Source organism: Dipodomys merriami, unplaced genomic scaffold (genome assembly GCF_024711535.1).
Source record: "Dipodomys merriami isolate MVZ:Mamm:240054 unplaced genomic scaffold, mDipMer1.0.p SCAF_4, whole genome shotgun sequence".
Lineage (NCBI taxonomy): Eukaryota > Metazoa > Chordata > Mammalia > Rodentia > Heteromyidae > Dipodomys > Dipodomys merriami.
Window position 1 is genome coordinate 11890384 of NW_027205603.1, and position 24280 is coordinate 11914663.

The following is a 24280-nucleotide window of genomic DNA, read 5'->3' on the forward strand; positions in this document are numbered from 1 at the left end:
AGAACATACTGTACAAAGGGGCTACAATTACATGGGCAGGATAATGGATACATTTCTTACCAAGCATTGCAGCCTCCTCCTTTGTTTACCCTTCACTTCCCTTCCCCGCCTCCCCCCCCAACACATAATTTCTGAGCATGCTTATGGCTTTCTTTCATGCGGATATTTTTTTTAATTCCAAGTTTATATATGCACATGCCTAAAATGGTAAATAAAATGCTAAAACATCTTTATCCTTTTCCACTTGTCAGTGTCCCATTCTTCATGCGGCCACAGCAAGTGGATGGTCTGAAGGATCTCTTTGAAGGACCCGATCCTTTTTGCTGTATCCTCCAGTGCATCCGCAGCCTACGTGAGCAGAAGCCAGTACTTTGCTGGGGAGTTCAGTTCTGAATGGTTCCCTTCCTGTGGTCCCCAGTGTGTGACCTGGTCATCAAAACCAAGCTCATTGGCTTACGTGGCATGGCGGGGAAATGAATTTATCTGTGATCTGATGGTTTCCGGAGATTAGTAATCCTTTCAAGTGACAGACAGTCCATCCCTCAGTGAGGCAAACACCTTGCCAAGTGCTTTGCTTCTGAGTGGGAAAATCATGGTTCAGATGGCAGGGAAGAGCTACAGCGACCCCTGCTGGGAGCCTTTACAGATCCTGGAATAAGTCCTTCATTAACTCCTCCTAGGTATGACCTATTATGTCCTCATTTGCAAACAAAGGAATTCTTGAATTCTAAAGCTTACTCTCTCCCTCCCTCTTCCTGGTCTTCCTCCCTTTCCCTTCTCCCTTCCTCTGGGCTCAGGATAGAATCCAGAGCCTCATACTTAGGCTAGTGCTCTACCACATGAGCTATATTTCCTGTCCTTTGGCTTTTGTTTTTCAGATGAGGGTCTCTCACGTCTAAGCTTGAGGGAAGGCCTCAGACAGGAATCCTCCTACCTGTGCCACCAGAGTAACTGGGACCACACATTTGTGTCACCATGCCTGGTTTATTCTTTTAAACTTGACTCCTTTCCACCCTCTATGAAACATGAGTGGGTCCGTTTGCTACTAAACACAACCAATACCAAATACAATCCACTTACAAAGACAAAAGGTTTCTTTTGGCTCCTGGTTTTGAATGCTTCTGTATATGGTTGGCTGTGGCTTTGCCAGCTGTGGCAGCCCAGTACATCACGGTGGCAGCACTTGGCAGAGATCTGTTCCCCTAATGGCTGAGTGAAGGAAAGTACAAGAAGAGACCAGCATCTCGTGGTCTCCTTTGAAAGCATGCCTCTTATGATATAGAACCTTCCAACAGGCCCCACCCCCTCTAAGGTTCGGCCCCCTTTTAGGGGACCAACGGGAGAGTCATGACTTGAGTACAGAGGCCTTTGGAGAACATGGTAGATTCAGACTAGGGCAACTGGCAAGGCCCAGTTCCCAGGGGTGTGCCATCTCACAAGTAGTCACTTAAAACACTTGAGGGTGATTCCTTAGCTTTGTAGGACAGCCCATCCATGTGAGTATTTTTCAATTTCTTAAGAGAAGTTAGGAGTCCAGTTTGTCACAAACTCAACGCAGATGAGTTTTACATTTCAGAAGTTAAGCAGTCTCATGGAATATGACTATCACAGCTAGGTGATTTTCTAATTAACTTGAAGTAGCTGTCAAAAGGGGTTTCAATTCCACATGTCAGATTATGAGTATGATACATCCCAATCAATGTCACCCCTTTCATTGTCTGCCCCCCACCATCATCTCTCCAACCCTTCAGTTTCAAGAAGGGGGAGAGGAGAAATAGCACATTGTCCTCTGAGATGTCATGTGAAGCCTCAGGTGTAGTGTGACACAGAAGTACTAAGTCTAGCTTTAACCACAACACATCTGTGGATCTGGACCATGGGAAAAAGCTTCTGCATGCAGAGAAAAAAAAACCCAATCCAGGACAGAAGAAGGCCCCAGCTCTGAACTCCTCAGACACCCAGGGACACAGCTTTTCAAAGCAAAAACAAAGCCAGCATTCCCCCATTGGAACTAAGAAAAACAAGGCATGCTTCTTGGCTGGATTTGAAACCCAGGAGACGCTGAAGAGATGGGGTAGATGAGGAATCATGATTTTGCAGGACATGGACTGTATCTTAGTCACTCTTCATCTGATGACAGGAGGTAGACATAGGGGCTCAGACATGAGGAAGACTAGAATGTGTGTACATTAATATAGCACCCCAAAGATGCCCTTCTCAAATAGAGGGTCATCTCTGGCTCACATCATAGCCTATTGATGTGCTGTATATGGTCTAGAACTTTCCCTAGGACTCAGTCAGGTTTTGCCCATTGTTACATGGTATTTTGCCTTCCTTGTCACCCCAATCTATCATTCCTTCTCCTTGCACACCCCAATCTCACATCCTCCTTCCTTCCTCCTCCTCCTCCTCCTCCTCCTCCTCCTCCTCCTCCTCCTCCTCCTCCTCCTCCTCCTCCTCCTCCTCCTCCTCCTCCTCCTCCTCTTCCTCCTCCTTCTCCTCCTCCTCCTTCTTCTTCTTGGTTGTGGGACCTGAACTCTGGGCCTGGGCGCTGTCCCTCAGCTCTTCAGTTCAAGGCTAGTGCTCTGAGCCACAGCGCCACTTCTGGCTTTTGCTGCTTATGTGGTGCTGAGGAATAGAACCTAGGGCCTCATGCATGCAAGGCAAGCACTGTACCACTGAGCTACCTTCCCAAGCCCCAAATCCATCTTCTTATCTGTGTCCTGAGTGTTTAACCCACACTTAGGATCATAAATCTTAATGTAGGCTACATTGATACACATTAATTTAAAAAAACTCAAGATGAGTGCACACACAAATTTTTTTGAGGAAGAGAAACAAATGCCTCAAGAGAAGGGAAGTATAAAAGAAGCACTTTTTATTTTTGTTTTTTCTCTTTGGGGATTTAAGGTGTTTTCCCCAATGAACTTGAAAATGCTAATTCAAAAACAAATTTAAAAAATAAAAGGAAAGGTCTAAAGAGTATTAGCAGGTGCTCTTGCTTGATCTATGACATAAATGTAATACATGAAAAGTAGAGAGAGAAAAAAACAGTCCCAGAAGGAAAAGCAGTAGAGAGGGGAAGAAAAAGAAGGAGGAAAGTAGCAGCAAAGCTGGGACAAAACCATTCATGTGGCAGATTAGAACATTTTGATCCCATGAAAAGTGTGTCTCTTGGGTCTTGTTATTTCCTCTTCCAGGAGTTTATTGACTATGACTGGTGTAATCCCAGATGGATTCAGTATGCAACTTTAGTTCCTTTTCTAGTCAAATAATTCCAGATAACTCTTTGCTGTCTCCCACACTCTCATATTTCAAAACACACCTTCTTCAACCAGAGGACTGATGATTCACGGGGAGCATGGGAATCTGTGTGAAGGGGCGGGAGGGGTTGGGCGAGGGCTGGTAAAAAGTAATGAGGATGGTCTCTGGGGAAGTCAGAAGGCTTTGCTGCTCCCCACTCCTCCTGCCAGTGCGGTTCCAGGTAATCTAAGAGCCCTGAGTAACAGCATCAATGCTACCTACCCCACCAAACAAAAAGAACAAAATAAGACTTCATGCCTTAGAGAGGATGTCTTTATCAAGATATCAACCATTGTGACCTTCAGCAAAACACCATAACAAGTACTGGTGAATTTCTTGACTTTTATTTTTCTCCCCACCGTTATTTTCCCCTTCTCTAGTCCCTTTCATTTCATTTAAAATAAAATCTAAGGCCTCTTTCTTGAGAGAGAAAAAACCCCACATTTCTTTCTATTACAGAAAGGATTATAAATGAGAAATTAATTCATTTGCCTCCTCTAGGGATTGCTGATCTCTATCCCCTGTATTAAAGATGTTTTAGGATTGGATACCTGAGCATCCTTCCAGAAAGAAAGTAAATTCGAAACATCTGCTTTACTCCCTGCCAGGAGCTGTCAGAAGCTATCTAGAGGCGCCCACAGGCCTCTCTGCTTTCTGCATGACGGAAGGAATCAAACAACCTCATAGACTCATAGACTTCTCTATCATAGGGTGGAAAGGAGTTGTCATGTTCAGTGCTTAAGGTTTTCCCACGAAATCCACAAGGTTGGGGCTTGAAGATATGCTGTGCTTTAAATATGGTTTATCCTCTCCAAAACTCATGGTGAAATGTCATTGCCAAGTGTGACATTGGTGGAAAGGTGAGACCTAGAGGTTAGGTAGTTGAGAGAGGTGAATGCCTTTCTCATGGGCTTGGGTTTGTTCACGCAAGAACTGATGGTTGCAAAACCTGGCTGCCCCTGCTGTTTTATTTATTCGACATGTGTCTCCTTGTCCCTTCAACGTTCTGCCATGAGTCCAAGCAGCCAAGCCTGTGCTGGTGCCATGTTCTTGGATTACCCAGACTCCCAAACCATGAGCCAAGTTTAATCTCTATTCTTTGTAAGTCACCTAGTCTCACACTTTTTTTTTTTTTTTTGGCTGCTCCTGGGGCTTGAACTCAGGAGCTGGGCGCTGTTCTAGAGCTTTTGTGCTCAAGGATAGCACTCTACCACTTGGAGCCACAGAGTAATTTCTAGTTTTCTGGCAGTTAGTTAATTGGAGAGAAAAGTCTCATGGACTTTCCTGTCCAGACTGGCTTCGAGCCCCGATCCTCAGATCTCAGCCTCCTGAGTAGCACAAGCCCCTGGTGTCTGGCAATTCCAACACTTTCTCTTTTTTTTTTTCATTTTTTTCTTTGTTTATTTTTAATTTAATTTAATTTTATTTGTGAACATACTGTACAGAGGAGTTACAATTACATGGGCAGGATAATGCGTACATTTCTTACCAAGCATTGCAGCCTCCTCCTTTGTTTACCCTTCACATCCCTTCCCAGCCTCCCCCCTCCCCCAATTCCAACACTTTCTTATAGTAACAGAAAATGGGTGAAGGCAGGGTGCTAAGTAATTTCACCTCACTCCCTTATGAGTTCTAAACCAGTTGAGAAATAAAAGGAGGAGGACCACAGAAATTGCAGCATGAGCTGTGCTCATGGTAAAGCTAATTTGGAATGCATGGTGGATTTGAGGCTCAAGTCTAAGCCCAAGCTTGTGACCTATGTGAGGAAAATTGAGTGTGCAAAACACCCCTGTGCAATTGCTCTGTGGAGGGAGAGTTCACCTTGAACACTTCAGAACACGAAGTCTGAAGGAAAGCCTTCATTTACCCTCATCCTATTGAAGAAATGTAAGCCAATGCTCACTACGATTACCCCATCAATCATGTTCTTTCTTGATGGAAAAGAAGGGAGAGAAGGGAACAATTTCTACCCAGTATTTCCAGCACAGCTTTCCATACTTGAACTCTGGCTTCTAGAAAGTTTCTTATGTAAACTGATGCTGCAACTTGGCCCCAAGTCTTCCTGTTTGGCAAGGTTAACAGAATAAAGCTAACATTTCTTCTGCATAACAGATATTTAGAAAAAAAACTTTTAGGTATGCTTAATAGCTATCAGAGCCCATCTTCTCTCAAATGTAAACTTTAGCTGCTCAAATGAGTAGTCTTGGATTGACTCATTATATTGGACTGCATATCAGAAAATATTATGTGATAACTGTGTTAAAATAATCACATTTACAGGCCAAGTCTGTAGCTCAATGGTACAGTACTTGCCTAGCACATGCAAGGCCCAAGGTTCAATCTCCAGCACTGCAAAAAAATATCATTATATTTACTCATAGCAAAAGGTCTCTAATAGAAAATTAAAAAAAAAACCCTAACCATAGTAATACTTTCTTGTAATGAAGAAGTAAAGTCTCATTAAATTCATGAATTAAACTGCTGAGGAAAATTCTGCCTGTGCAGTAAGACAAGAAAATGAAATAAATAGCATAAATCTTGTAACGAAGGCACAATTGTGTTCCTAAAACAGGGATTCAAGCAGTGGCACTGTTTGAAATCTCATTTTGTAGATCTTGCTGTACCACATGAAAACATGCAAGTTACTATGCAACTCTCTCTTCCTCTGAAAAATATTTTAAAAAAACAAAGACAAGAAAAGATCATTTGTCTCGTATACCCTTAGTATTGCATTCAAAGATATTTTGGTCATCCTTATCCTTTTCGTTTTTCAAATTGAAGCTCAATTTGGACATTAGCATTCCTTTACTATGCCACAAAGTTATCCATCACTTACCATGTTGCCACATCTTATAATCACCTTTGTTGGCACTTTCTTTTTAACATGGACTTTCAAAATCCAATCCAAGTTTTTCTAGAACTTGATGCCTAATTGCTTGTCTTCCTCACTGGCAACATTGCTTGCAAATATATCACCAGAACTTTGCCTCTCTCTCTTTCTCTCTCCTTTGCAAGACTGGGGCTCTAACTTGGTACCTTATGCTTTGTTCATTAGCTGGTGCTCTACCAACTGAGCTATGCCTTCAACTTCCAAGTAGACATTAAATTTATTCACTTTTCAACATTCTCATGCCATCTAACCTCTCCAAGTCTTCTGTCTTTCCTTGCCTTTCTATGGTGTTATTGTAAATTCACGTGTCTGCCCGCCTCCACACTTTTCAAAATTATCAAAAATTCATGGAAAATTGCCAGGTCAGTGGCTTACATCTGTAATCCTAGCTACTCAGGAGGCTGAGATCTGAGGAGCATGGTTTGAAGCCAGCCCAGGCAGAGACTCTTATCTACAATTAAGCACCAAAAAAGCTGATATTAGCTGGGTCCTGGTGGCATACACCTATAATCCTAGCTACCCAGGAGGCTGAGATCTGAGGATCTCAGGTCAAAGCCAGCCCAGGCAGAACAGTTAGTGAGACTCTTAACTCCAATTAATCACAAAAAAAGCTGAAAATGGAGCTGGGCTCAAATGGTAGAGTGCTAACCTTGAGTAAAAGAAGCTCAGGGACAGCCCAGGCCCTGAGTTCAAGCCCCAGGATCATCATCATCAACAAAAATCTATTAAAACCAAGCAAACAAACCTTATTATTCTTCTCCAACTTCTTCCAGTTCCTTCTTATATTCTATGTCCCACACTGCAGTACAACTTCTCCAGTGAGGTACTTAACCAACACCTGTACAGTATTTCCACTTGCATGCCAATTGATATTGCCGAATGAGAACTCTTAGTGAAATTTCTTCCTCCTAACTCCAAACAGGATTCTACTTAGCTCCAGCTCGGTAGCAATTTCACTGATGAGTCAAGCCCCAAACTTGAGTTGAATTTGATTCTTCTGTTTTTCTTACATGTCCCAATCAAATCCATGAGCAAGTTGTGTGTGTGTGTGCGTGTGTGTGTGTGTATGTGTGTGTGTGTGCGTGAGAGAGAGAGAGAGAGAGAGAGAGATCAAACCTTTCACATGTTACCTGAGTGCTGTACCACTGAGCTACATGCCCAGTCCCTGTAGCTCATACTTTTAAACCCGGGTCTCTCAGTGGCTACTGCTCACTTTCTTCCATGCTGTCACCTCAGACTGCACCACTGTCATCTTGAATGGACAACAGCAATAATTTGAACCTACCAATTCAGACAAAGAAAAAAAAATCCCAAACTCCCAACTTTGCCTCCAAATATTTAAATGATCCAATTCCAAACTCCCAACTTTGCCTTCAAATTTTAAAATGATCCATCTCCTGTCTGATTTCCAACAGCACTTCTTACTTGTGCCAGTGTCTTCCCTACTGTACCAGCCTGCTTAGTGTCCCAAGAATATCAAATGTGTTCTTGGCTGTGGGCTGATCATTCCCTGAATAGCAGCATGGCTTGCTCCTCACTTTATCCCAGTCTACACAAGTATGGTCCCCTTAACCAGGCTCTTCTCCACTTCTTCACCCAAGAGCATCTTCTCTACACAACGTTATGCGTTGTATTGACTTACTTGCTTGTGGTCTATCTGCCTCATGCTAACTGGAGTAACATAATGAGGGCAAGGGTTTTGTCTGTTTTGTCCTCACTTGACACATAGTAGGTATTTAATTGTAGGAGCTCACAAACAGTACAGGTCATCCACATAGCACACAGTGAGCTCTGGTCACTGAGTAATTCTGTTCTTTGTCTAAAAGAAACAGATGTGTCCACATGTGGGGATCCATAGGTCATGATAGGAAGGGGAGGGGATGGTTTTCTCAGAAAAATACAAATGAGACTATTAGAAAGGTGAAATGTGTGTCCTGTCTCCACCATGGAGGAAATTTTCCCAACCTTAATAGAACTCAATCTACTTATCTATCAAAAAAGAAAGGACGGAAGGAAGGAAGGAAGAATATCTCACAGTGCGTTGGGCCAGGAAAAAATGAGGTCACTCAACCAAAAACAAGTTTCCGTCTTCTCAGAAAAAGTGAATTTCATCAATTCGAGGTATTGCTAATACCTCATCTGATGCAAAGATTTTTGGATTCCATGAATTGAATGTTTTTCTAATGTCACTTCTGGGTTCTGTAGACCTTCTGGCAGGTGGCTGGTCCCTTTGTTCTATTTTAATCTTCCAAGTATCATATAAAAAAAATGTGTGCCTGATGTGAGGCAGACCTCATTACCCAGAAAGTCCCCGTTTTTGTTTTTGTTTGGTTTGTTTGCTCAAGATCTGGTACTAGAAATGGAAAAAAAATATGTGAGGGAAAATTGAGGTGCTTTTTCTTTCTTTCTTTCTTTTTTTTTTTTTTTTTGGTCAGTCGTGAGGCCTGAACTCTGGGCCTGGGCGCTGTCCCTCAGCTCTTCAGCTCAAGGCTAGCACTCTACCACTTGAGCAACAGCACTACTTCTGGCTTTTTTCTGCTTATGTGGTGCTGAGGAATCAAACCCAGGGCCTCATGCATGCAAGGCAAGCACTCTACCACTGAGCCACCTTCCCAGCCCATGAGATGCTTTGTCTTAATGAAGGAAGACAACATTGTTTAAAACTTAAAGCAGTCAAGATTTATGCCAGTGGCCACCTTCGTCCCATGTGAACCTCCCTCCTGGGGACCATCTGCTCCAAAGGAGAGGCAAATCCAGAATTGAAGAGAGCACACCAGGTTCCTAAGAGAAAGAAATTCATACCCGCAGGCCAATAGCATTCAATTCCTTGGATATGTGGCTGAACCCATTGAGCTTTCTCCATCTTTCACTGAGGGTTTCCATAAAACCCTTTGTAATATAGTGTAACATAGTGTGGCTTTTAGTCCCAAAACAGTTCTGTAGTGACAAGCCTGATAGTATGGGTTAAATCCTGAATTTCTCCCCACTGCTCCTCTGTTGACAGCTTCACGTGGCAAGGTTCAGAGCTAGGGCCTTGGGGTGGCAATTGGGTCATGAGAGAACTGATCTTATATAAATGGACTCATCCTTCATACAGTCATAGCTTAATGAGTTTCAGGGGCTGGGGCTTTGTTATGAAAGCCAGTTATTTTTCACTTCCTAGGTACCGTGAAATGAGCAGACCTCCTCCAAAACATGCCTCCATCACAATGTACTGCCTCCTCACAGGCCCAAACCAACATGTCCAAGAGACTACGGACTAAACCATGAACCCAAATACACCTTTCCTCCATTTAACATGCTTTTCTCAGGCATGTCATCACAAGGACAGAAAGCTGACTTAACATACTCGATGAAAAACAGTATGGCCAGATGCTTTCTAACTATGCATGCCCCAACCATACTGGTACTTATTCCATAGATGCTGAACATCTTTCATAATCTATGTCCTACATTTGGCACTGGAAAGAGAAGGAAGAGCCTTTGAAATTTTTTCTTTTTCTAAAGACATATAGAGTACAATGGGAGTGATTAGTTGTGTCTGCAGAGATCCACAATGTGTCAAGGATTAGTAAATGTGCTGAGAGGGATGGAATAGTAGCATATTTAAGGGTTTAGAAGACCTGAGGGCCTAGACAGGACATCTCATAAATTGTAGGAGTTTCATGACCACTCTAGACACACGTCTTCATTTGTAACATGGGACGTAGGGCAGTATGACTGCCTCATGGGATCTCTGTGAAAACTCAATGGGACAATACATATAAAATACTCAGCCCCACGGAAGTGGTGCTGTGGCTCAAGTGGTAGAGAGCTAGTCTTGAGCACAAAGAAGCTTAGATAGTGTCTAAGCCCTGACTTCAAACCTTACAACCACACACACACACACACACACACACACACACACACACACACACACACACACACACACTATACTAGGCCTAGGTAACAGCTCAAAAAAGAGAGATGGGAAGGGGTGGGAAGGGGAAACAGAGGAGGAGGCTACAATGCTTGATAAGAAATGTACTCATTATCTTGCCCATGTAATTGTAACCCCTCTGTACAATATTTTCACAATAAAAATAAAAAAATAAAAAAGAGAGAGTACTTCAATATAGAGCAAGCCTTAAGGTGAGACGTTATCTCAGGAGATAGAAGTTGAATTGGATCTTAAAGAATGAATGACATTCGAGCATGCAAAGTTTGTAGAGAGAAGCAAGAGAGGAGGAGGCTATATTGGAAGAACAGTAAATAGTGGCTCTATTTTGTTTTGTTTTATAGCAAAGACAACCTAGAAAGGAAAGGTGGGGGATTGATGTTAAAGACATAGGCTAGGGCTGATTATTTAGAAAATTAAATATCTGAGAGAGGAATTAGAGATAAATTTCAAAGACGTTATAGACATTCTTTTGCGTGTGTGTGTGTGTGTGTGTGTGTGTGTGTGTGTGTGTGTGTGTGTGTGTGTGTGTGTGTGTGTGTGTGTGCTGGTATTTGGAATTTGGACCTCTTGGCTCTGGTTGGGCTTTTGTGCTCAAGGTTGGCATTCTACCACTTGAGCCACAGCTCTACTCTTCCTACTGATATTCTTATACTATGGGGAAGCCAAAGGAAAAATAGTGTTCTTCTGCAACATTTAGCTGGAAGTAATAGACAAGAATGAAGGAGGAGTAAGGAGGGACATTTGAGTCAGCAAGACCAGTTGGAAAGCCATGTAGATGTCTAGACAGGACATAACACATATACATACAGACCTCCCTCAAAAGACCCATTGTCTTTGGATTCAGGGCTTCAGGCTCCTTGCCCTAAGTAGTAACTGGCATATGAACTAAATATTATTCATCCCTAAACTAGAACCACCACAAAAGAGGTGAGTGAGTTTTTGTTGATACCCAAGCAGCAAGCATTCAAATAGAAAATAGAAACAGGAATCTGGGTTATCACAAGCTGCAAAATTATAGCAAAGTTGATTTTCAACTGTTAGGGAGGGAAGACTCAATTCATGATTCATACAAGCCAACTGTCTTTGCCCATGAATTTATTGGCAGAGCAGTTCACAAAGCAGATAGCTCCTTGGGAACCTAACATTTGGATAGAGGAAGGGTTCTTTGATTCATAATGGATTTTGGTTCCACCAGATTTCACAAAAATCTGGTAGAGATTACACCCAGAAATTCAACTCGGTGCCACAACAGGATGCACCTGTAGATTTCACAGAATTAGCAGTAACATTCTCTTCAACCCCAGTTTGAGAGAAAGAACACCTGTTTGTGTAGTGCCAGCTGGGGCAGCATCTGAAGCGCTCTCACATGTCTGTCTACAGTGGAAAGTATCAATCATAGTGACATTGCCCTTCCATCCATCAGCTACCCAGCAAGTAACGATAGAGACCTACATGCTCCAAGCTCTCTTGCACTGCTCTTTTGGGCTTCTCATAGGATTATCAATTTGGCAGACAAATTTGCAGTTAATAAGGGTTTTTTTTTTCCTGTTCCTGCCCGTTAGCTCCCCGCAGTTAGATGGTTACTTCTTTGAGAGAATAGAAATCATTTTGTAATTTATTTTTGCATCTTTAGTCAGAGAACCTAGTGCCTGGATCCTCAATTAGTATTCATTGCATTGAATAATGCTAACCCAGGATGCAACCAAGTGCACATGGCTTATGGAAAAAGGAAATGGCCAGTGCCCATAGGGATGTTTCAGGCTCCGGGGTAAGAGATGAAAGGCTTGGGGCACCATATGCTGGGAAAGCCACCTCTGGTCAAATCCAACAAGAATGTCAAATACTTAAAGCCACAGGCGTTCTCGTGATCACCCTGATCAAACACTTCCAGTCTCCAGGAGCGCAAAGGGTTCTCTTTTCTTCTGGTTGTGAGACCACAGCTGAGCATATGGCTCTTTTAGAGAAAGGTGATGGAGATGACAGGGTTGGGCCGCTTTCATGTGGTGCCAGATGGGTAAGGCAGGGCAGGTCTGATCAGAGAGGATCTGTGAGCAGCCACTTTCCCTTTGAAGGGCTCACATCTTTCTCTCTTTGAGTAGATTATGAGCATGCTCAAAGCAGAGACTATGTCTTCATTTCTCAGTGTTCACGCTAGACCCTTAACATAGTGCTTTGCTCCACTGCCGACGCTCAGTCAACATTTGCTGATGGATTTCTCAAGAGCAGTGAAATCTCCTGGGTCTCTGCTTCTCCTTTCCTGGAACTTCCCCAGTAAAGATGTTGGTAACAATGAAATGGCCAAGAGGAGGAGAGCAGGAGAGAAAAGGGAGCGATTGTGAGAGTTTTGGGCTCTGAACATTTCCCTAGTTTACAAAGAAAGCTGAACTTGGTGTTTTCACATATCCTTCAGGGAATTCAGCTCCCAAAATGCATGAACAAAAAGTGGGAATTTCAGCCAAGTTTTTAGGAATGTTTGGGGGAAAGGGCTAATATTGCAAAGCAAACTGTCAACTGTTTTCTTCAAATGATTTTAGATTTTTTCCTTTTAAGCTCTTATTATTCCTCCATAGTTACTCACCTTATTTTACTCTATCTTAATCCCTCTCTTCCTCAACTCCACTTCTCCATCTTAAAAATGAAGAAATGGCTGGGGACTGGTGGCTCACTCCTATAATCCTAACTACTCAGGAGGCTGAGATCTGAGGTTCACGGTTCAAAGCCAGCCTGGGCAAGAAAGTCCGTGAGACTTTTATCTCCAATTAACCACCAGAAAACCAGAAGTGGTACTGTGGCTCAAGTGGTAGAGCACTATCCTTGAACTGAAGAGCTGAGGGACCCAGGCCCAGAGTTCAAGACCCACGACCAACAAAAAAGAAGAAGAAAGAAGAAAGAAGAAGAAGAAGAAGAAGAAGAAGAAGAAGAAGAAGAAGAAGAAGAAGAAGAAGAAGAAGAAGAAGAAGAAGAAGAAGAAGAAGAAAGAAGAAGAAATGGGTGTTTTCAAAAAGTAAATCAACAGATTAACTCTTAGAACAGTATGAACTTTCTGTGTTATTCTCTTACCCCCAACACACCTGTGCACATCAGGATGTAAAATGAAGCTCTAACTCAGTAATATTTTCCTCCAAAAAAAAATTTTTTTTTTGTTGGTCGTGGGGCTTGAACTCTGGGCTTGGGCACTGTGCTTGCACTCTTCAGCTCAAGGCGAGCACTCTACTGCTTGAGCCACAGTACCACTTCCAGTTTTCTAGTGGTTTATTGGAGATAAGAGTCTCATGGACTTTCCTGCCTGGGCTGGCTTTGAACCGCGATCCTCAGATCTCAGCCTCCTGAGTAGCTAGGATTACAGGTGTGAGCCACCGGCACCCGGCTCCTCCAAACTTATTTGATTGAAAAGCCCCCTCCTCCAAATCACTACATTCATTTTAATAGGTTTTATGCCATTTTTTGATCATAAAAATACAAACTAAGGAAGTGAAGGTGTGTCCCAAGTGATGAGAAACTCTTATCTCCAATTAACTAGCAGAAAAGCTGGAATGGAGGTGTTGCTCAAGGGAGGAGAGCCAGAGTTCAAGCCCTGGTACTAGCATGCATACACACACATAGCTGTAAAATAGAACATATTTAACCTGGCTTGCTAATACTTTATTATTTTATTTATTATTTATTTATTATTTTATATTATATTATTATTTTATTATTTTATTATTACTAACAAAGTAAAACGGTTGTAACTTTTCCTTTTCTTCTGATAAATAGCCTTGAAATTGAGTCAGGGCCTTGGGTATGCTTTCCTATAATAAGTACTCTTTCCTATAATTCTCAAAAAAATGTCAAGGTCCTGAGAGCCAAGAATAGACAAAGGGACTGTTAAAGACACTTGGTAGGAAGTAGTGTTGTAGCTCAAGTAGTAGGACACTGGCCTTGAGCACAAAAGCTCAGGACAGTACCCAGACTATGAGTTCAAGATCTATGACCACCACCACCAACAACAAAACTACATACAAGTGATTATGAACTGTATCTTTTTTGGCTACAAAGAACATTATTGAGAAAGTAGAGAATGTAGAGAATGTAGAGAAAGTAGAGAATGAAGACTGAATGATAGTAATGTATCAGTATCCATTTCCTGATTTGTGGGATTGTTAGCTTTTTGATGTTGGAAAATATCCTTGTTTGTAGAAAATACCCAAAAGATTTAAGAGTGATGAAATATCTCATTGGAAAATACTTTCAGCTTGCATAGAAAAGGTATTTGTATCTTCTTTTGTGTTTTTTTCAAAGATAATAACTACAGCTAAAATCTTCACCTTCATAGCTGGACAGACTAAGGATAATGGAAATTGCTGGGAAAACATTTATCTACATTTTCTAGAGATGACATTATTCTTGGTTTGACATCTTCAAAGAGAATCTTGTCATGTTTTTACAAGGACCCCATTACCTTCTCTCTCTCTTTCTAAACTCTTACACTTAGCCTAGAAACTATTTAGTTCATTTTCAGAATGCCCTGGTCTCTTTCTTAGAGAGAAGACGTTGTCTTTTTAAGCGACGATTCACGGCAGATGGACTGCATCTTGGAATCATGGATTCCTTTGCTCCCCCAAACATCTTCCTCTTCTTGATGTCTTTGATCACTTTCTAATAGTCTAAAGACAATTCTTTACCATAACTGTGTGACCAGTTTCATGAAAGCCAGAAGAAAGTTCTGATAAACAAGCAAGATTGAATTCTATTTTTTTTTTGTCTGAAAGTTTAGATCTAAAATCCAATTTTAGTAAGATTTTTTTAAAGAGAAATGCAAACCTGGAGGCGAAATATCTTGTAAAATGACAATATACTTTCAGGAACCTAGGACACCCTGGGGAAATGATTGTGGCTAGTATTGGTTGTAATGCTTAGGGAATTACTCATGAATTCTCAGTATCAGTCAGTGCCTGCTTGCTCCTGTGTGATCTGAGTGATTGGAGGCCCAGTTCCAAATCCTGCTGTGCTTTTCAAAGAGATCCAATTAGGGCATGGGGTGGCTCACGCCTGGGATCAGGAGGCTTAGGTTTGGAGCATCTCTATTCAAGGCCAACTTGGGCAGAAAAGTTCACTAGACTCAATCTCCAAAATAAAACCAGCAAAAAAACAGGTCTGGAGGTGTGGTACAGGTGCTATAGCACTTGCCTAGCAAGCATGAAGCCAAGAGTTTAAACCCTAGTACTGTGTGTGAGAGAGAAAGAAAAAAAGAGAGAGGGAAGGAGGAAGGGAAAGTGGAAGGAAGGAAGGAAGGAAGGAAGGAAGGAAGGAAGGAAGGAAGGAAGGAAGGGAGGAAGGAAGGAAAGGAAGGAAGGATCCAGGTATGCTTGAATGAAAATAGAACAAGCAAACCAGTTGACCTTGTTTTAAGAAGGTGAGATTGAAGGGGATACATTTTTGTATGCACAATGGAAATCTTACAACTTGAACAACTAAGTTTTTTTTTTTTTTTAATTTAAAGAAAATAGCCAGGCACTGGTGCCTCATGTCTGTAATTCCTAGCTACTCAAGAGGCTGAGATCTGGGGCCTGAGGCTCAAAGCCAGGAAAGTTCATACAACTCTTATCTCCAATTAACCAGCAAAAAGTAGGAAGTAGAGGTGTGGGTTAAGTGGTAAAGCACCAGCCTTGAGCGAATATAAGCTGAGGAAGAGGGCAAGGCCCTGAGTTTTGAGTGTTTTGCAGGAGGGGGGGAGATCACCTAGGATCAGACCAGTTTGGAAAGTTGTCATGGCCAATACTACCCTTCCACACTTGTGTGACCTTGCTTCTACACCCCGTGGCCCCCTGTCAGGTCCTCTGGAGGCTACACCGCTAGGGCAGGACCCCAGGGCTTGTTCATCCCTCCCTTCACAGCAAGGAAATCTCCCCTTCTTTTTATGGGTGAAGCTGAAGATAGGATACATGCATGAAGCTTAATGCTTTACCCCCACCCCAGCCCACACCTCCCAGCAATTGAACTTGAAAAAAAAAAAAACCCTACTTTGAAAATTACCGCAAACTCTATTGTCATCAGAAAACACTTCCTATCTTTGAGATCAGAGAAGAGATGGGCACAATTTCCTGGCTGAACACACTGCTCTAAGACTTAAAGACAGCAGCTCCTGAGCCTGTGATGCTGGGTCAGCCAACAAAGAGGACTGGGTGAGTGGATCGGTCCTTTCTTCTGGAATCTTCTTAGTACAATGGAAGGAAGAGGCTGACAGCCTCCCAGTAGAAATCTCACCTCCCAGTAGAAATCTGCCCCAGACTGATCCCAAGGGCCAGAAGATGGAGCCAAGCTTGCTGATGTGGGGATTATGTGTATCCCTCATGGTACCCAGCTGTCTGACAGGTAAGGGGCCGTGGATTGCCCTTGAAATCCCGGGAAGGTTAATATATGCTGCCTAAAATGACGGTATGCATACCGTGCCTGGCTCACGCATGATTCTGAGAATTCAAGGACATAATATATGATATTTGGCTCTTACTAGGATACCAATTTGAGCCAGGATCTTAGTATATAAGCCAGGCTGGTCTGGAACTCTTAATATTCCTGCCTCAGAATCCCAAATGCTGGGATTATAGGCATGTGCTACCATACCAGAGAAATTTTCTTCTCACATATCTAGTTTTCTATCATATCTCTCATCAGAATACGATAAGATACCTGTAAGATAATATTTTAAAAAAACTACTCAAGACTTCTGTGAATTCAGGTTAATCTACCTAAGACAGTAGAATATGGGATAATTTAAGATCTTAGATAAGTTTTACCTCAAAGATGGATCCTTGGCTTTGCTGTCTCAGTTACTAATAGTAACTAGAAAGCTCATGCAAGGGCATTTTTTTGTTGTTGTTGGTTGTGGAGCTTGAACTCTGGGCCTGGGTGCTGTCCCTGAGCTCTTCAACTAAAGGTGAGCTCTTTACCACTTGAGTCACAGCACCACTTCTGGTTTTCTGGTGGTTAATTGGAGATAAGAGTCTCATGGACTTTCCTGCCTGGGCTGGCTTCGAACTGTGATCCTCAGATCTTAGCCTCCTAAGTAGCTAGGATTACAGGCATGAGCCACTGGCGCCCAGCACAAGTGCATTTTTATAGAAATTTTAAGAAAATACAAATATACTTCCTATCAGAATACTATTTTTTTCATGTTTCTCAGTGTCTATATAATGTTGGTGATTCTGCATGCAAATTTTAAATTTCATCATCCTGGGTTTTCTAAGATATTTTAAGAAATAAAACCACTAACCCATACCTCAAACCACCCTTCTTAATAGAGTGTGAATTTTCTAATAATATCTTCCTTTGCTAACCTAGAAAGATAGATATGAATGTACATTTTTCTGAAAGTATGTAACTTCATAACCTTAAATTCCAGAAGTAGAATACTAATTGGCTTCAGAAAAAAAGAAAAGGTGTTAAGAAGAGAAAAATAGCCAGGTACTAGTAGTTCACACCTGTAATCCTAGCTACTCAGGAGGCTGAGCTCTGAGGATCAGATTTGGAAGCCAGCACAAGCAGGAAAAGTCCTTGAGACTCTTATCTCCAATTAATCAGCCAAAAGCCAGAAGTGGAGCTGTGGCTCAAGTGGTAGAGCACTAGCCTTGAGCACAGAAAAAGCACAGGGACAGTGCAAGGTCGTGAATGCAAGTCCAGGACTAGTACATACAAAAAGAAAAAGAAAAGATAGAAAAATGATGTGTACATGGAGTTTGTTTGCTTGTTTGAGGAAAATGGCCCTGTTGTATTGTGGTATGTCTGTCTTACTACAGAATTCAAGAGGTGGTGGGATGTGATTTTGTCCTCAGCAGAGTCTTTGCCAGGTTGGTCCCAACCAGAATAACAAGCAAGATCTTTTCAATCAAGCATGCCCATCTCTGGGGAACACATTTGACATTCATCTGGGGATCGGACTGGTCCTGGTGGTGAGGGGCAAGAAAAATGCCAGGGAGAGTTTTTCATTCACTCAACTCTTCAAAAGTCTGTCCATTATCTCTAATGCTCCTTTTCAGCATTATAGGATATTTAAAAATGAACACAATACAGTGGGGGCGGGGGTGTGTGTGCAAGCACACATGTGTGCTTGCCAGTACTGGAGTTTGAACTCAGGGTCTGGGCATTGCCCCTGAGCTCTTTCACTCAAGGCTAGCACTCTACCACTTGTGCCACAGCACCACTTCTGGCTTTTTCTTCATATATGGTACTGAGGAATTGAACCCAGGGCTTCATGCATGCTAGGCAAGCACTCTACCACTAAGCTACATTCCCAGCCCCATTTCTCTGGCTTTTTGGTGGCTAACTGGAAATAAGAGTGTCATGGTAGCCAGGTGCCGGTGGCTCACGCCTGTAATCCTAGCTACTCAAGAGACTAAGATCTGAGGATCACAGTTCAAAGCCAGCCCGGGCAGGAAAGTCTGTGATACTCTTATTTCCAATAAACCAGTAGAAAACCAGAAGTGGTGCTGTGGCTCAAGTGGTAGAGTGCTGGCTTTGAACTGAAGAGTGCGGGGACAGCACCCAAGCATAGAGTTCAAGCCCTACAACTGACAAAAAAAAAAAAAAAGAGTGTCATGGACTTTCCTTCGGGGCTGGCTTTGAACCACAATGCTCAGATCTCAGCCTCCTGCGTGGCTGGGATTACAGGTGTGAGCCACTAGCGCCTGGCTCACTTTAGATCTAGGTATCAAGACTGCTTGGAGAAAGGCCTGGGAAGAATAACAGGAATACAGGTGACTTTTATGCCATGCAAGCCATGAAAGAAAGCTTGTGCAGGTGGTGTGCTTACAGAGCCTGAGGCCCTGGTCAGTTTCTGCAAGTAGAGATTCTAGGTAGTGAAGAGTCACTAGGAAATGGCAAGCGGTCCATTGTGCTGTCTGCACCCGACAGGGATGTGGACATGGTGGGAATTAGGACTAGAAAAATAGCAAGAGGCCAAAGAATGATCCAAAGTTTTGGGTAAGAAGTTAAAACTTTGACTGGGAATCAGTGACTCATGCCTAAATCCTAGCTACACAAGATGTGTCCATGAGACCTTTTCTCATAGCTGAATACCCCAGAAACCAGAAATAGCAGAGTGCCAACTCTGAGGAACAAAAAGCCAAGGGACAGCACCCAGGCCCTGAGTTCGAGTCTCAGTATGGGCACACACAGACACACACACACACACACACACACACACACACACGCTCATGCATGTGCACTCATGCACATACCCCATAGATTAAGAAATAATAATTTAAAAACCTTTTGAACTCCAGTTAGTAGGCAACTACTTGAAATTTTGAAAAAATAAATAAATGTGATTTATTTATGCTGAACACCAATGGCTCATGCATACATTCTTAGTTTCTCAGGAGGCTGAGACTTGAAGATCATGGGCATAAAAACTCTTATCTACCACCACTAAAAAGCTGGAAATGGAGTTCAAGCCCTGTGACCAGCAAAAGAAAAAAAAAAAAAAAAGGCTGGAAATGGAGGTGTGGCTCCAGCGGTAGATCACTAGCCTTGAGCACAAATGCTCAGGGACAGCGCCTAGGCCCACAGTTCAAGTCCCAGGACTGGCACAAGGAAAAAAAATCACTTATTGAGTGCCTTCCCTGCATCAAACAGGTCATCTTACTGTAATATCTGTGAGCGCTTTGTAGAGCGATGTCTTGAACTCCTGGGTGAACTCAGGGGCCACAAGAGAGCAGCATTCTCCCTGAGTTGCTCTGCTGGTCATAGTAAATGAGGTCAGAGGTCACACTGGACGAGAGAGTGACCTCTATTAGATCAGGTATGGGAAGGGCAGTCCTGAGACTCCTAAAGCAGTCCAACCATGACTTCCTAGTGGCCCAAGAGAAAGAAATACATTGAGTTTCTGAGATCAAAAGATGACTCCAGAAATAATCCCTCTAAGACAAACCCAGTCTTCATTAAACAAATCTTTCTCTTCCTCCAGGGTGAGAGTCCTCTAATAAAAAAAAATCAAACAGACTGTCATCAGATGCAATTTCTAGCTGACTCATATGGCAGATTCTCATTCTGAAAATTTCCAGAGCTGCTATGTAAAGACATGGTGACAGGGTGTAAGGGAAGTATTACTCAACCTGGGTGGTGTGCATCCCTGTATGACTGCACCTTGGGATGTGGTTTAAGAGAGAATTCTCCTGATGTTGCCAGCCCAGCACATTATTGAAGGTGCCTTTCTCAGAATGGTGGAAATTCTCAGAGGTTACCTGGCCCTTGATTATCTCTCTTTCATTCCAGGAATTCTGGGATCAAATCTTCATCCCTTAGACTAAAAAAAAAAAGTGTAGAAACTCAGTAAGATGAAATGTCAAATGTTACCTTCTTGTAAAGCCTACTGCCCACGTGAGAATTTCCCACCTTCCATTTGGTCATTAACACACCAAATGGTTAACCTATCACATCCTCTAGATCCCAGGGTATTTGTTGCTGCTGTTACTTTGGTCATGTTCAGGTAGACTTTAGAGAGATAGGGAGTTGATAAGCATTAGGAATCCCTCCCAATCATTACTTTGCTTAAAAACAGTGTTAAGGCTGGAGGCATAGCTCAGATGGCAGAGCATTAACTAGCCAATGAGGGAAAGCATCTGGTACTGAGTTTGAGTCCCACTCTAGGATCAAAAAAAGAAAAGAAAAACAGTGTGTCTTAAATAGGCAGTCTGATAGAGTGTCTTTGCATATGTTCAATTTCAGCACTGAGGAGAAGAATTTACATTATAATTTTATACAAAACAACTAGTTCCACCCATAACAATGGATGTGGCCATCAGAGATGTCCACAAGGAATGACTGGGAGGGGGTGGTAAGGGGGGCAGGGACTCATCATTCCACTGCTCCGTTTGGCTCAATGACAGGATATGTAAAATGTTTTGGCCAAAACCTTGGGTATTCTGATATTTTTGTGTAATTTTCATGTGGACATCTTTTTTTTTTTTTTTGGTTAGTTGTAGGGCTTGAACTCTGGGCCTTGGCGCTGTCCCTCAGCTCTTCAGCTCAAGGCTAGTGCTCTACCACTTGAGCCACAGCACCACTTCTGGTTTTCTGGTGGCTCATTGGAGATAAGAGTCTCATGGACTTTCCTGCCCCAGCTGGCTTTGAACCATGATCCTCGATCTCAGCCTCCTAAGTAGCTAGGATTACAGGCGTGAGCCATCGGCACCGGGCTGTAGACATCATTTTTGTGATAGGTACAGACACTGCTCAGGCAGGCTACCCTTCACCTCAGTGAGCATTCCAGCTCTTTGCTTCCTTCATGGACCAATAATGACTAGAAATGTTACAGAAACAAGAAAAAGGTCACCTGAGGTCATTGGCAAATAGAATAAGGAAGGAAATGAAAGCTTGTGACCTTGGACCCACTTCTGTCAAAAGAGAAGGGTAATGGAAAGGTCTTGAAATTCTCTTCCAGTTCCATCACGTTGTGTCAAGAATTTTGGAAAGAAAAGAAAAACATCATTTTTGAGCTAGGTACTTTAGGAAGTGAAAGGTTTTCCCAACTGAAGACATGCTTAGCAGGGTCAGAGTTGAGAGATCTTCAGGTGCCAACAACCCAAAGCCCTGGTGTCTCGTAATAGTAGGTTATTTCCAGCTGTCAAGAGAGTCTGATGAGCAGGGCACTGGTGGCTCACACCTGTCATCCTAGCTACTCAGGAGGCTGAGGTGTGAGGATCATGATTCCAAGCCAGCCAGGGCAGAAAAGTCCGTGAGACTCTTATCTCCCATTAATCACAGAAAAAGCTGGAAGTGGAGCTGTGGTTCAAGTGGTAGAGTGCTAGTCTTGAGCAAAAGAAGCTTACGGACAGCGCCCAGGCCCTGAGTTCAAGCCCCAGGAAAGTACTAATGTGCATCAACTGCCTCACTGCAGTTGTTAATGTCAAAGGATAAACACCACCAGCTCTGGGTAATGTATTCTCCTGTTAAGTGATTTTTCTGTCCCTAAACAATAGCCTTGTTTCTCACAGAAGAGGTAGGAACGTGTCTCCTCTTTATCTCAAGCCATTTATTATGAGAAAAGATAAAGGATTGTTATGGGTTGTTATTTAATAGTTGCACACACATACACACGGGGTCTTCATTCCTGACAATGCTTCAGATAAAGGCTTTTAAATTCTAGCCCTATATTTGCTGAACTTCTTTACACTGATTCTCAGTGATATGCCTTCATCTGTGTGGTCATTCAGTAAGATTACAGGGATGTTGCTCTCAAACTTCTGATGGTTTAGCAGTGGGGTAGACACATCTGCTGACCAATTCCTATCTTGAAGATTGCTAAGGGAAAGCCCACAGCATTTGCCAATGAGTTCCTATCCCATCAGTGATTCCCCTGTCATGTTTTCAAGTGAGTTGTTCATTGAGGGGAGAGCAATAATATACTGACCTCTAGAAATTTTGGGTGTCCTCTACTCTAATATTACACAGATAGCTTTTAGCTATTTGACTAATGGTCATGAGATTTGCTTAAATGGAGAAGAGAATAGAAGCTCTACTGGGAAATGTCTTAGGTACAATGGCTCTCAACACCTGCTGCACACAAAGAACGTGCATCTGGGGTGTTTTCCAAACTAATTCAGATGAAAGAAGACAGACTTCGGGGAGGAGAACTGGATGTAATAATCACAGTTGTTTTAAGTTCCTCAAATGATTTGAGATGCAGTTAGGGCTGCAACCTACCACTTTCCAGAAAGAATGGGATGATTCCTGCTGAGCATAGTGGTTGACTCTAGCATGCAGGACACTGACTCGGGAGTAGAGTGAATTAATCTGAAGCCAGCATGAACTACACAGCAAAACCACAAACAACCAAGCAAGCAAATGCTAAAACACTAAAAATAAAAAGTTAAAAAAACTAAAAACAAAAAGAAGCAAAGCAAAAAAAAAAAAACACACAATGATTTCCATGGTTTGACTAATCTCATTATTTCATTTTAATTCACTGGGAATGGAGCAGTATATCCCGAACTTTTCTGTGTTTATGAGTCACCTGGCGATCTTTTTGCAAGATAGGTTCTGATTTGGCAGGTTTGGGTTTGGAATCTGAGATTTTGGTTTAAATCAACTCTAACACAAGGCCTGTGTTCTGGGTACACAGGCTCCATTTTGAGTGGCAAGATGGTGATGTGAGGTAAGACGCATGCGTTACTTCCACCTAGGTAGAACTTGCAAGTAAAATGAAAAAAAAAATCTAATCTGGAAAAGACCAAATATTGCAAAGTATATATTTCAAAGCTGATGAAAGCCGTAAGTGATCACAATTAGGAGAGCAATATGCCACTTTGATAATGCAGATGGGCTCTCAGAAGTGGTAGCTTTGGGCCTGGCTCTGCATGGAGCTGTCAAATACTAACAGATGGATCGAAGGACATATTTTGTATTGATTTTTGCTGATGTTGTACACATGTATTCCATGAGTAGCAAAAAATGAAGACTTAGGGGTTTGCTAGGACAACTAAATACATGAAGCATAGTTCACATACATGTGAGTTTTTGGTGTGTGTCAGTCTCCAACAGAAATGAGTATTTTTGCCCAGACAGAAAGATTTGAGTGCTCCTCTGCCCTCTTGAATGCCCAGTACCTTCAGGCATCAGTGGTACTGGATAGATTTTAACACAATGTATCATGGCCCAGTCTCACCACTTGACATCTTAGATAACAAAGAAATCCTGGGTCTTATTTCTCTACATCTAAGGTTTTCCCCGGCCCAGCCCCAGCCACATGCAAACCGTAAAGCCAGAGTTCCACACCTTCCATCCTGAAAGCCCACTCCTACTTGCACCCACCTAACCTGATTAGCTCACAGCAACTCTCAACCCAGCACCAGGGATCCTACTTAGGAGGGATTTTTAGACAGCAGGAAACTCTAAGATACTAATGAGAAACATGGGCCAAGGTTGACCAGATGACTACTGTGCTGGGAGCTATATATGTAGAAGGAAAGGAAGGGGTGAGATACTGCTCAGACACTGACCTTGCCACCTGACAGGCCTCCTTCATGGTAAAGGGTGTGGCCAGATAGGCATGACCTCCTGACTCTCCTCTTCCAGAGGTTTTCTGCCATGTTGAACATAGTAAAAGGCTGCTGTGATTAGACAAGAAACAATTGATTTGTTTTTCCTCAGAAAAATGAGGAAAAGCAATG

General features: G+C 42.5%; 1 protein-coding gene across 3 annotated transcripts in view; it reads left to right on the forward strand.

The window, feature by feature from the left end:
- Window positions 1-16212: 16212 nt before the first annotated feature.
- Window positions 16213-24280, forward strand: part of Il2ra (interleukin 2 receptor subunit alpha) — a 36823-nt gene continuing 28755 nt past the window's right edge. For 2 of the 3 annotated variants that reach the window (XM_069990531.1, XM_069990532.1), the window contains exon 1: window positions 16213-16487. In XM_069990531.1, coding sequence (XP_069846632.1) covers window positions 16424-16487 — 64 coding nt within the window. In that variant the 5' untranslated portion in view covers window positions 16213-16423. The remainder of the gene's footprint in view (window positions 16488-24280) is intronic. The other variant, XM_069990533.1, reaches the window with a different exon arrangement.